Below are 14,406 nucleotides of genomic sequence, written 5' to 3' on the forward strand. Positions count from 1 at the left end.
ACAGAGCTCTCTGTCACACTTAGTAATGTTTGAACCACATTTTCCCATCTCATCTGTTTTTAAGCATGGTAACCTTAATGTACTTCAAAAAAACAGGACAGCATTATCATGGTTTGGTACCATAGTGGTAACCAACTTACCATAGTAGTTAAAATTACTTTGTGCAATTATTTTAAATATCTGTATTATATTGTTTTCTGTTTAAGCATAAAGCAGTCCAAACACCCACAATTGTGCTTCATCAATGGTATACAAAAACCAAAATCTCTATGAGAGAGCAGACAATAACAGTCATCAACACTTTTCAAAAGCCAGAATAGAGCAGTGCACATTCCATCCAAACATAATCCACTTCTATGCATGGAGCAGTTATTCAGTGACTAACAGCAGGAGGGCTGACTTTATTGTTGCAGCCGACCCCCTTGGCTTAGGTGGAGAGGCAAACTGGATTACATATCTAAAGTATAAATACACAGTGTGTGGGTTGGTGGAGCATCCACTGCCCACAGCAAGGAACCAAAGCACCTCCACACAAGCAAATAACACCCTGACCCACTCAGAAATACACAGGTGTACAAGTATCACATACACGAGTTCTCGCATACTGTAAACTTGTTCAAAGGACAAACCCAGAACTGATTCACTAATTTCCGGTATAACATTCAAGGTTTCTGTGTAAATGCTACTGTATTTTCTAAAACAAAAACAAAAACAACAACAACAACAACAACAACAACAACAACAACAACAACAACAACAACAACAGCACAACTTACTGCAACACGTCATCACTTCTTTAAGTAAAATACCTTCTGTTGTCACACTACCATTTAAAGTTCTAGGATTGGAAATATATATATATATATATATACATATACATTAGTCAACTTTATTCAACAATTCTTCTCTTCCGTGTCAGTCTTCGATGCGCTTTCACAACAGTACCATGACGACACAGAACTGACTGACATGGAAGAAAAAAATAGTTGAATAAAGTCATTATTTTTGTCGTCTTTGTGCACAAAAAGTGTTCTCATAGCTTCAGAGCATTACAGTTGAACCACTGATGTCACATGGATTATTTTACCAACCTTACTACCATTCTGGGCCTTGAAAGTGTCAGTTGCATTGCTATGCAGGGTCCGAAAGCTCTTTTCATCAAAAATATAGATGAACGGAGGTCTTACGGGTTTAGAACGACATGAGGGTGAGAAATTAATTGACAGAATTTTCTTACTTGAAGTCTCTTAATCTCAACAAGGCTGCATTTATTTCAAAATACATTAAAACCAGTAATATTGTGAAATATTATTACTAGTGCTGGGCAACGATTAATCGTGATTAATCGCATCTAAAATAAAAGTTTTTTGTGTATATATAAATACAAACACATGCATGAAGATATATAAGAAAAATATGTTGTTTATATATTAAATATATTTATATATAATATATTACATATAAATTATATGAATATAAATCTATACATGTAAATATTTTCAAAATATATGCTGCATGTGTGTGTATATAAATAATAAATATATACAGCACACACATATATTATGTACACAAAAATGTTTAGTTTGGATGCGATTAATCATGATTAAGTGTTGCCCAGCACTAATTATTACAACATCAAATGTGCCATTTAATATATTTGCAAATGTAATTAAAAGCAGAATTTTTAAGTAGCCTTCACTCCTTCAGAAATCATTTTAATATGTATATTTGGAGCTCAAGAAGCATTTATTAATACGCTATTTATCTAAAATACAAATCTTTTGCAACACTGCATGATGTCTTTCACTGCAACTAAATCTTTAAACATCACTTCTGATCAATTTAATGCACTCCTGATTAATAAAAGTATTACTTTCTTTAAAAAAATTTAACTTTTTAACAGTAATGTACTCATGACAGATTCAGTGAGTAATTTGTTTGATTCACAGTGATACGTTTTAGGATCTTTTTCAACATTTTCAGGAATTGAACTACACTGCAAAGACAATGCAATAGGAAATAATATTAAATCCAACTGACGATGTATTGCTTTTGTGTCACTTCATGGTTTCCAATACAGGGTTTATTATTGTCAGGCCAACCAGGAACCTGTGCCAAATTTCTATGGAATTATATGACCTGTCATTCATAAAACTATAAATGTTGCACATCAACAAGTCTATGCTATTTCAGCTACTTCAAAAATGCTTTGAGCTTTAACACCATATTTAAATCTATTTTCTGTCCTGATTTTAGGGGTAAATTTGCAAAAGTCTGCAGATTCCATCATATTTAATTCAGACTGCAACCTCACAACAACATAATTGGTTTTGCTGTGACATTGTAGACTCGACGGCGTCGCAATAGCGATGCAGGAAAACACTTCTGCACAGACTGTGCATTAACAGCTTCCGCTTCGTACAACATTACCATCCACCTTACCATTTCACTGGTGGCAGAGAGGTTGCCTGCCAAAATTATAGGGCTCCAGTGAACAGTGTTAACCACTTCACTATACCCAACAGCAGCCAATAAAACAACAGGAGGGCATATAAATCATTAACTCTCTCCATAAACACCTTTAATCATTCTTCATACCCGTGTTTCACCTTTACACGAATAAACGGTCACGCGAAACGCTCACGAATGAAAACCCGAGACCCGCTGAACCCACCTGATCCACTTCCTGACTTCCATCCCAATTCTGTCTAAACAGTCCAAGCAGGTTAATACAACAAGAGAGCCCACAGTTGAGGAAAATTCAAGCTCGCACGAAGAATTCAGTGTGTGGTTGAAAGGGCTATGGGAGGGAGGGAGTCCGCCAGGGAAGGAGGAGCAGGGTTGTCGGGTTTAAGCCCCCATAAAGCCCCTCTCATGAGAGGACAGTTGGCAAGGGTGCGCATACAGCCCTCTCGTTTAGCGTATTGTTCCAGAGAGGTTCGGTCGGGACGGGCCTTTGTAACTTCTGTACTTTCAGAGCTGAACAGCGATGAGGCTCCCTACTGGGTATAATTAAGACGACACACAATGAGGCCCATCAGCAATTAAAACCTCTATTAGTTTCATGAGGCAAAACAGAAAGCAAGCAAAGGAGCGAGCGAGCGAGAATGTGAGGAAAAGATTAAGGGAGTAAGTCACAATGAAGACATCAATAATCAACATCATATTTGTTGCCCGTTCGTTTCAGATAAGCACTCATTTTGTCTTTTGTTTGACTCGCAGTAGCACTTTCCGAGGTTGGACTGCAAGCAATGCAACGATCAACAAATCCTACTGATAAACAGCCCCCAGTAGGCGTGAAGGAAATTAAGCGGGCCTAGCTCATTTGAAGTGGTTAAGAGCAGTGCTCTCCTGGGTAATGTGCTGTACGACAAGAATAATAAGCTGGCCAGAGGACATCAAGCGAGAACATAACCCACCATGGGCAGGAAGAAAATCCATTTCTCCAAAAATAAAACCAAAACAACATCACTACAATCAGACGCTGACTGATAATGGATTCTGGTAATATAACAAGATGAAGAAAAGCTGATTTAAAATACTTTTTTAGATTTTAACAAAACATTAGAATACGAAAACATTGAAAATGACATGTTTGTGCTCACCAGGGCTGCATCTATTTGATCAAAAATACATTCAAACTGTAATATTGTAAAATATTATTACCATTTAGAAATCACTGAATACAAGGTTTTAGCCTTTTGTAACATTATAACAATATTAATTAAAATTTTTAAAAATCTAGCCTTTGAACAAGTGTAAATACTGTTTATTACAAAATAACTTTCAACTTCAACTAGGCTTTAAGTTTTATATGAACAACCAGGCAATCAAAATTGTGACTTTTAAGTCAAGTCTACCGCTCTAACAACTTAAAAGCAAAGAAATAGAATAGAAACAGTTTACAGTCTTTCTTTAAAAAAAAAAAAACTGACCAAAAATATTGATTACTACACAGATTTGTGACTGATTCAACGCTCTTGGGAATAACAATGTCCCAATACAATAACACCAACATCTCCAAAACAATCACGCTCACGGTGTGATGTAATTATAGCCCAAAAAGGAGTTCAACGCCCCACCCAAACTTCCTGTTTCAAAAAGAAAATTCATCAACACAGGAACACAAAATTCACTTAATATGTCTCATGGAATTTTTAAGCTCATTTGTGAACCTGGACCACAAAACCAGTCATAAGGGTCAATCTTTTGAATATTGAATAAATACGCTTTCCAATGATATATGGTTTGTTAGGATAGGACAATATTCGGCCGAGATACAACCATTTGAAAATATGTAATCTGAGGTTGCAAAAAAAAAAAAAAAAAAAAAAAAAAAAAAAAAAAATCTAAATATTGAGAAAAATCACCTTTAAATTTGTCCAAATGAAGTCCTTATCAATGCATATTACTAATCAAAAATTAAGTTTTGATACATTTACGATAGGGAATTTACAAAATATATCCATAGAACGTGATCTTTACTTAATATCCTAATGATTTTTGGCATAAATGAAAAATCAATTATTTTGACCGATACAATGTATAGTTGACTATTGCTACAAATATACCTGTATCATTAGGTTGAGCACTGTTGACGCCACAGAATGAAAATCATAGTGTGTGGTGCAAAATGCACCACTACAAATTTTTAAACATTAAAAAATTTAAAAAAAGTCCACCTGCACTTTAATCAGTGTAATTTTTTAGGAGCTAAATAAAAGTATAATCTACTCACCTGTAGCAGGTGTTTTCAGAGCACGGGTTGTGCGCCCGTACAACCACAAAGACATGCTGAAAGTGTGAGCGGATGTTCTTGGGGCTAAAGGGCTTTGCTCCGGGCTCTTGAAACACGATTGTGACAATGTCGTTTCCGATGTGTCTTTTCCTTAACAGCTATAAACCACAAACAACATAGATCAGTATTCTGTAAACTATTCATTCAAAGTTTGGATTAGGTTTTTTTTTTTTTTTTTAACATGTTTTTAATTTACTCACCCCCATGCCAAAATGTTCATGTCTTTCTTTCTTCAGTCGAAAAGAAATTAAGGTTTTTGAGGAAAACATTCCAGGATTTCTCTACATATAGTGGACTTCATAATCGAAACTGCAGTTTCAGTGCAGCTTCAAAGGACTCACAATCCCTACACAATACACAATCCCAGCCAAAAAATAAGGGTCTTATCTAGCAAAACGATCTGCCATTTTCTAAAAAAAAATAAACATTTCTATACTTTTTTACCACAAATGTTTATCTTGCACTAGCTCGACTTCACACATTAAGTAGTCATGTTGGAAAGGTCATGCATCACATAAGCGGAAGTACTGACCCAGTGTTTACAAAGCAAACATACAAAGAAAGTCAAACACCCTTTATAAAAAAGGTAAAACAATGCTGTTAGACATTTTTGAAGTTGGAGGAGAAAATGAGATGCAGTTTTTCACCCTACCCTACCTTTTTGAACCGAAGTACACAGACGAAGAACTAACCAGTCGCAGACGTGTATCACAGAGCTAGTGCAAGATGAGCATTTGTGTTTAAGTATATAAATAATTTTTTAAGAAAATTACAGATTGTTTTGCTAGGTAACACCCGTATTCCTAGGCTGTGATTGTGTAGAGCCCTTTGAAGCTACACTGAAACTGCAATTCGGACCTTCACTATATGAAGTCCACTATATGAAAAAAATCTGGGAATGTTTTCCTCAAAAACCTTAAAGGAGTCATCGGATGCCCATTTTCCACAACTTGACATGATTCTTTAGGGTCTTAATGAAAAGTCTATAATATACTTTGGTTAAAAATTCTCAATGGTTGTGTAAAACAACACCCTTTTTACCTTGACAAAATCAGATCTGCAAAAATCATCTCATTCTTGCCGAGGCTACTTTAAATGCAAATGAGCTCTGCTCGCCCCGCCCCTCTCTTCTCTCTGTGGAGTGACGAGCCTGTTTACTTTAGCCGCATTTAGCCGCTAAACTTGCTAACCAGCACATTATTAGGAAAGGCCATCGCAAAGATTCATAAAAAAAAAACTTATACTCACTTCTGCTGCAAGTGAAGCTGGATCATGAATGATTTGGGTGAACACAGACAGATATATGTAGATCGGGAGGCGCATTCCATTCACAAACAAACGTAATCTACTGCATCTTCAGCGGCTCAGATGTTGGGAGTAAATGACGACCACTGTTCATTATTACATCCAGCAACACAACACCTCAATCGCTCAGTCAGAGATATTCTTGTCTAACTTACATCCCTGCTCTGGCATCAAAACATGGAAAGTTACTGGACTGTGACAGCTGGTCTAAGGTAAGAGCTCATGTCAATCAACTATTGTGGGAGCGGCCTCTGTCGGGGTTTACAGATTAATTAAAAACCACTGCATGTATTTTTATCATTATAGGGTAGATTTGTACATACACTGCCAACACACATTAATGTTCAAACAACATTTAAAAGTGAAATTAGCATCCGATGACTCCATTAAGTTCTTTTCGACTGAAGAAAGAAAGACATGAACATCTAATGACATAGGAATGAGTAAATTCTCAGGAATTTTTTAATCTGGAAGTGAACTAATCCTTTAACAAAAAGAAGTAAGAAGATCAATTATTGCATTGGTGTTTGTCATCAGACAGCTTACCTGCTGTTTGTTATTGGGCGTGTAGGGCAGCATTGTAGACACATGGAACATAATCTCATAGTCTTTAAAAGTTGTGTACAAAGAATGTGTTCCGGTAGAGTCCGCTGCAAGAAAAAGCTCACGTTAACCTTTTATATGTCCACCTGCTTTTCTTTTGTTGAACAAAGAAGGATTTCTGTTTTGTCTGTGGGGAATAAACAGTCTAAAGCCTTTGATCATACAGTCTCATTTATTTAACACTCCTTGACTTGTTAGGGCAACATATGGCTCCCGCTCTTTTATAAGACCCCTATTTTCTATTGTTCACAAACAGGATACTGCAGTCGGCGCTCTGGACCATGACGGCACAAACTCATCTTCTCCTCAGTCCCTCCTTCCTGATCTCTATACTCCACCTGACTCTAAAACCATGTCCTAATCCGTCAAGCCGAGATCAAAGCTTTCTGACAACTCCGCCGCCCTTTTCGGCCCGCGCTAGCGGCAGAGGGGGGGGGGGGACGTAAGGGGTAAAATGTCAAGTCTGATAAATGGAATTAAAAGCATTTTTGTGATCAGAGACAATATTCCTTATGGTCACAGGGGAGAGGTGGAGCACGGCTGACAGGCACGGCACGCATGACCGGGTCTCAAATAAGGGCGCTGGGTTCAAATTGAAACTAACTAGAGGATAGAACAGAAGATGATTGTTGGTGTTTAGATCCATTCCCATTTAATCACAACCTCCAATTGTCAATAAACCGCTGACAGTGGAGGGACGTATTTAGAACGCGCTGCAGGCTCATTTGAGTGTGATCCTGTTAGAATTAATTAACTAGCCATATAGACTACTAGACTGACATGACAGGAGGCCAGAGATTCAATAGCTGTTTTGCCCCCTTTAGCTACAAGCTGTTTTAATCACACAATAAGGCCCTTTCGGGCAATTAAATAAACCTTTAAGATGATGAGACTCACTTTTAGTGTCCAGTTGGGCACGGTACTTGGAAAAACCCTTAAGGCGCACCCTTTCCCCCAGCAACTGCAGGAACTCTTCTAGGGCGGGACCTGCTGCCTCATTATTGTACATCTCCTCCTCGCTGCTCTGGCCGGCCTGACAGTACATGATTCCCACCTTCAGCTGGAAACTGAGCTGCAGAGCAGATTGTAAATAAAGACCATTAGACTGTGAAAAATAGGAATAATGGGAAACAATATACTACAATTCACTCTTTACGATACAAATAATTATTTAAAAAATTGTAAAAAACATTTGTAATTATATTATAGAGCAACAAATCATTACCATATGTGACCCTGGACCACAAAACCAGTCATAAGGGTCGATTTTTGAAATTCAGATTTATATCTGAAAGCTGAATAAATAAGCTTTTTCCTGATGTATGTTAGGATAGGACAATATTTGGCCGAGATACAACTATTTGAAAATCTGGAATCTGAGGGTGCAACAAAATCTAAACACTGATAAAACTGCCTTTAAAGTTGTCCAAATTAAGCTCAATGAATATTACTAAAAAGAAGTTACGTTTTGATATATTTATGGTAGGAAATTTAAAAAACATCTTCATGGAACATGATCTTTACCTAATATCCTAATGATTTTTGGCATAAAAGAAAAAGAATTATCATTTTGACCCATACATTGTATAGTTGACTATTGCTACAAACATATCCCATGCTACTTATGACTGGTTTTGTTGTCCAGGGTCACATGTGTGATATAACACTTTGAATAGTCACATTCTTTTAAAAATGAGTAAAAAAAAAAAAAAAAAAAAAAAAAAAAAGTAATATACATTTTTCCATTACAGTAAAAAATATTTTATTATATTTTATATAAATATCTATATATCTATATATATCTATATCTATATATCTATATCTATTTTTTTTTCATTGCACTTTTATATTTTTATTTTATTCAAATTTTATTTCAATTCATTTATTGTTTATAAAGAAACCTTTTTTTTTTGCTTTAACGGCAACAAATGATGAAAATACGTCAGAAATAAATAAAATATATAAAATATAATAAATGCATATGTTAGCAAGAACATTGTTAAATCAATAGTGAAAAATCTATGAGTTTAGTAATGCAAGTTGCATATCAAATGTACATATAAGTTCCCACTCTAAATATAACTGATATTTCAATTCTAATTGATTTACTTTCTGTGATTAAATTATTTATATTATTATACAATTACTTTTATTGTGGTGGATATTAATGGATACAATTATTTAAATAGATAAATATTTACATTGACAGACAGACAGATATTATGTGCAGTGGCAACTTGTTCTGTGGTGATGTGATTCCTCCCTTTGTAATTACCAAAATTCGAATAAAAAAAATAAAGTTTTAAAAAGTTGACCGACCAATCTATCACGTGTAATAGCATATCATTTGTCAGTTGTAAGGGAATGTAAGATCATTATACCCCCTGTTCATCCAGTTTCATCAGCTGCTCTGTGACCTTGGGTGTGTTGAGAGCAAGACGGAGGCAGTGGGCATTGAGCTCAGGTACGAGGTACTCCAGCACTTCCTTTAGAGGCAGACCTCGAGCCAAGCCATGCTTGGAGGTGGAGGGCACAGCATCCTCCAAAATGGAGCCCCGTAAGGTTGTTAACTATAGACAAAAGGTTAAAGATAGGACAAAGAGATGTCTTCACATTATTGTTTTAAACTCTCGGCATACATACACAATCACCTGTACACATCTGTAAATTACAGGTGTTACTCGAAGGGTGGGTGTTAAATACTGTTATAAAATTTTCTGAGAAAATTAGTACTCGGTGCTACAAAACCCACCATACTATTGTCTTTTAGTACCTGCTTATTATGATTCACAGATCTCAAACACCTGAAAAGGTGTCGTAATTGGCAGGACAAAAGTTTTATACTAAGCTAAACCACGTCTGCCTACCTGCCTGTCTCAAAATAGCAGTGGAAAGATTGCCATGTTGAGCTGAGCGTCACCTTAGTCACAAAGCTATTAAGGCCCATCAGAATGCATGTGAATCATAAGCAGTTTCTATAAATCATGCCAAAAGCTGAGGTCACATTTAAGAGCCTTTTGTGTTATAATTAGAGAGATCCATCCATTTAAAGCTGCTGTCAAAAGCGGTGTGATTGAGAAGCAGTATGGTGACGAGCCAGTCGGAGCACAGTGTGATCTGTGCCGAGCACTAGCAGAGAGAACTCGCCTCTAAGCGTGTTATATAAGATAGCAGTGGGCGTCAGACCTGGATCTCACTCACCGCTAACTGCTTAGAATTAACTCTCCGAGCAGGCACGAGGATGCATGTTGCATTTAGATGATACAACAACTATATATGCCAGTGGAAATTGTTGGTGTGAATGAGCGCTCACCCCGCTGGTTCTGAAGATGATTCTGTAGTTGTATTGCTGGCCATGCTCTTTGTGATCCTCCAGTTTTTCCCGACGAATGCTGACAGCTACTGGTCCCAGAGTCTCGTCGACGCCTAAGTAGTTCCAGTGCTCTGAGGATTTTTAATCATTTTTCAATTAATGATTCATTAGCTTAAAATACAGCAGGAATATAAACAAGTGCTAGGGGTGGGCGATATGACCAAAATCTTTTATCATGACATGAATAATTTTATTTCATGGTAACAAGTTACTTTTGCTTTAAATAAGTTCTTTATGATACCAAATTTTTTGATACCATAGAAATTTCATAATTCTTGTTACCTCTGTCAATATCAGAAAAAAGCTAATACTAGCCTTAAAAAAAAAAAAAATAATAATAATAATAATAATATATATATATATATATATATATATATATATATATATATATATATATATATATATATATATATATATATATATATATATATATATATATATATATATATAATATATATCACAAACTCATTGAAATAAACAGTCAGCAATATTTATAATAATTAATTATTTTCAAGCAACAGGACAAAAAAAACCTACAGTAGAACATTTAAATAAGAAATGCTGCATACATTATATCAAGTAATCAAATGTACAAAAATACTTCATATTCTTCACTGTGTAAATTTAATACATATTTCTTCTTATTAAGGTTACACAAGTTATTTAGTCAAGAGCTGTAAGAAATTTTCTCTTTTGTTGCTTGATTTACATGAATAACAGACGGCAGAATAACTAGACTGCTGTCACTTTAAGAGCTGCCCGGATTCAATGTACTGTGTACACGCGTTTTCTTTTCTTAGCTGTTTGCTTTCACTTAAGTCCTGAATTATTGTGCTTACACATACAAGTGTGTGTATTTAAGTGGCAAAAATGGCATTTTCAGCAGCTTAGAATCACTTGTTTTAAACCGCAATGCTTAAAACGCATGCAAACATTAAGTTTTCATAACAGCGTAGCACAGCAACATCACATGTAACGTCACACGCAATCGAGATGACAGTTTAAAATCTCTACCGGTTGACAAATTTCTAGTGGTTCATCATGTATACTAATATATCGCTCACTCCTAACAAGTACCAATACAAATTAAAAACAGATCTTAATATTAATATTAAGAATGAAAAAGACATTTTTAAAAATGTAGTTAAATGCAACATTGCATTTTTATTAAGAATTAACAAAATCTTTTTCATTTTTCATTTGCCATTTGAGTTGGATATAAAGTGGGATAAATCAATAACGTCAATAAATCAATTAGTGAATTTGAAGTTATAAAATCATTATTCAACTACATATTTAAACTAGTGCTTCAAAACGATCAATCGTAATTGATCGTATCCAAAATAAAAGTTTGTGTTTAATGTATATATAAATACACAAATGTACATGTATAAATGTAATAAATATTTACACATTTATATGTATTCATATTTACATATGATTTCTATACAAATAAGTACATATTAAGTACATTTATTTCTTAAATATATACATGTATGTGTGTATATTTATATATACATATAAATATACACAGCACACGCACATTATGTAAACAAAATCATTTTTATGCGATTAGTCACTAATTTAAACATGATATAACTATTAAATACCTGTATATCTGCATTTTAAATGTGCTTACATTTGTCAATTTGAAAAGTGATTTATTTACACCTTTTTTTGAATTAGTCACGTGATCAGTAATTCTTTTTCATATGGAGCGGCAACCTAAATTTGCATGAATATCTCCATTGAGAAATCTTACTAGTACATTAAGGGCCAGTTTTACTAAATGGGGAAAATTAGCATGAGAGCACAATCCCAAAACAGCGCAGTTGGGAGGGGAAATTTCTGCAGGTCATTTACTAACAATGCGCAAATTAAACAACACAGACGCAACATCTTGTTAGCATACCGACCAACGCAATATACCAAGAGCAGAGCAAATTAGCTTAGTCGCAAATAAAGAATAAAGAAATGAAGAAGCCACAGTACGTTGAAAAGAACCGGAGGCCAAAAAAAATGGTTTGCTAGAAGTTTTGATAGACATGATATTACGTGACTCCTAGTTGAGGGTTGCAAGTCATCTTTTATTTCCTGAAGCAAATTAAAAATGACATGGCTTGGCAAACGATATGTTCAGATAATGTGTTCTTCTGGCATTCCAAATAAATTAATACATGTGAAAAAAATCCTTTCCCTTCTACCACGCACTCTCTGTTCTCTTAGCAACAATAATTTGTTTAAGACATGCTTTTTTGGGGCTTTAAATAATGGCATACATTAGTAAAGCGCGTTGCGGGATTCATTTGAATACTCTCCTCCCATTAATTTTGTGTCTGAAAGGGAAACTCCTTCAGATGTACATTCAATAAGGTCAGGCACAAAAATACCATTGTCTAAGCCTAATTCAACCTCACAGTACAATTTTAACACCAAAAGACTGCGTTGGTGCAAGCTGTTAGTAAAACTGGCCCTAAGTGTGCAATTACTGCAAAATGTTAGCACTCACCTCTCAAATAGAAGTTCTTCCTGTAATAATAAGCACCCAAGTCCACATGTTCAACTATGTTGCTCTTTCCACGATCATGGTGGAGACTCTTTCCATCCTTCGGAGCTTCGAGAACAGCCACCCCTGCATTGCTAAAATGTGTATTGGGAGCTCTTTCAGGCGATCCCTCTTCATCTCTTGAAGAGCTAGAGGCACCACTGCCGATACTGCCCTGTTTCGAAGGACTGATGTTCCTTTCTCCTTCACCGCCGATTTCATTCCGGAAACATGGGCAGCTCAGAACCAAATCGTTGCTCTTGTCATCACCTGAGTCAAGAGAAGGCCCATCCTTGATGTTGAGCTCTTCCTGGCTGCCACAAGGGGAGCCGTAAGCCCCGCTTTGGGTGGACGAGAGAGAAGACGTGTTGGAGGCCGAGGCTGCGGCTGCAGCAGAGGCACCAGTGGTGGTGTTCTTCCGCTTCACAGCGCTTTGCCGACTCTGCACAGCCTCGTTTAGGTCAAACAGAATACTCTGGACATCAAAGTGTGCAAAGCCTTTTTGGCAGACCCACGGTTTAGGAGGAGGACCCACGTCATCAGACTTTCCGTCTTCTGCATCGGAACCAGCACGTGATGAGTCACCTTCGGCTTTGACGCTACGTAGCTTGCGGAATATGGACTCTCCACCCGTTTCTGACTTTGAACGCCTCTTCATGTGTTTTTCTCTTTCTTTCAGGCGACTAGCAGGACTGCCACGAGGAGGACCAAGAGGTCCGTCGGGCAAGTCGAGGGCGGTTTGTTTATGAGCTACTGTCAGCAACTCGCTTAACTTTTCAGGGGCAGGGCTGCGCTGGTCCGGAGCATCGGTCTGGTAGCCTTTGAGCATGTCGAAGAAGCTTTCGCCGGACACACCGTGCTTGTCGATGGATGAGGTACTGCCGTACTCTCGATGCATGGGCGTCCATCCTGAGAAAGACCAACCCTCGCTACCATCGCCGTCTAGTTCACTTATGGTGATGTCGCTGTTACTGCGCTGGCGTATACGCCGCATACCCTTCCGGGGCGACCCGAGATACCCATCAGGTGAGAGGAAGCGATTGTCTTTGCCTTTGCTCTGCATTTTGTTCTTCAAGGTATTATGAATGTTACGCAGCATGGATGAGTCCTGAGGGCTGATCAGGTGACCGAGCTTGCTTGACAAGTTGCTCTGGGCACTTCCTGTGGTGGTGGAAGGGGAATCCGTCTCCACTGTGATGTGCCACACACCACCGCCATTTCCACCCCCTCCTCCACTTCCTCCACCGCCGCCATCTTTCCTGGGGGGCCAGTCGGCGACCCGTGCTCGAACGCCCATTTTGGGAACTCCGGGCGTCCCAGTCAAGTGCGTGCTCTCGCTGCGAGGGGGTGGCGCGCCTCCATTGGGCAAGCGTAGACGGCGAGTATAAAACTCATCTGTGGCGGGAACAGAGCCGCCCACAGAGCGTTCGGTCTGTGAGCGCTTTAGACTGGTCATGGTACGGCTAAGTGGCGGAGCTCAGCACTGGAGCATGCCCGCAGTGTAGCTGAAATAACGAAGCTTGGGGAACATGGGCAGCCACTCAAGCTGGAGAGGCCAGAGAATGGAGGACAGATAATTGCGGGATGAATGTGAACTTTAAAGTGAACCTGAATCAGACATGTGTGCTGACCATGAGGTGATCTGACCTTCCTCCTCTCATCCCTTTATGCAGAACTGAAAAAGAGAAAAATGAGGATAGTATAAGAACACGGCAATCACAGCTGATATCTTGATGGTTAAAATAGGGAAGTAAATAGAGAGGTAAACAAGAGGGCCATGGA

General features: G+C 37.5%; 1 protein-coding gene across 5 annotated transcripts in view; it reads right to left on the bottom strand.

Annotated features, from left to right (window-relative positions):
* sipa1l1 (signal-induced proliferation-associated 1 like 1) overlaps positions 1-14,406 on the bottom strand; it is a 97,012-nt gene that overhangs the window by 26,870 nt on the left and 55,736 nt on the right. For all 5 annotated transcript variants that reach the window (XM_051138932.1, XM_051138931.1, XM_051138930.1 and 2 more), the window contains exons 2-7: positions 12,589-14,299; positions 10,020-10,150; positions 9,088-9,276; positions 7,604-7,778; positions 6,650-6,753; positions 4,739-4,896 (exon numbers count right to left, since the gene is read on the bottom strand). In XM_051138932.1, the coding sequence (XP_050994889.1) occupies positions 4,739-4,896; positions 6,650-6,753; positions 7,604-7,778; positions 9,088-9,276; positions 10,020-10,150; positions 12,589-14,080 (2,249 nt within the window). In that variant the 5' untranslated portion in view covers positions 14,081-14,299. The remainder of the gene's footprint in view (positions 1-4,738; positions 4,897-6,649; positions 6,754-7,603; positions 7,779-9,087; positions 9,277-10,019; positions 10,151-12,588; positions 14,300-14,406) is intronic.

This window comes from Labeo rohita, chromosome 20, assembly GCF_022985175.1.
Source record: "Labeo rohita strain BAU-BD-2019 chromosome 20, IGBB_LRoh.1.0, whole genome shotgun sequence".
NCBI lineage: Eukaryota > Metazoa > Chordata > Actinopteri > Cypriniformes > Cyprinidae > Labeo > Labeo rohita.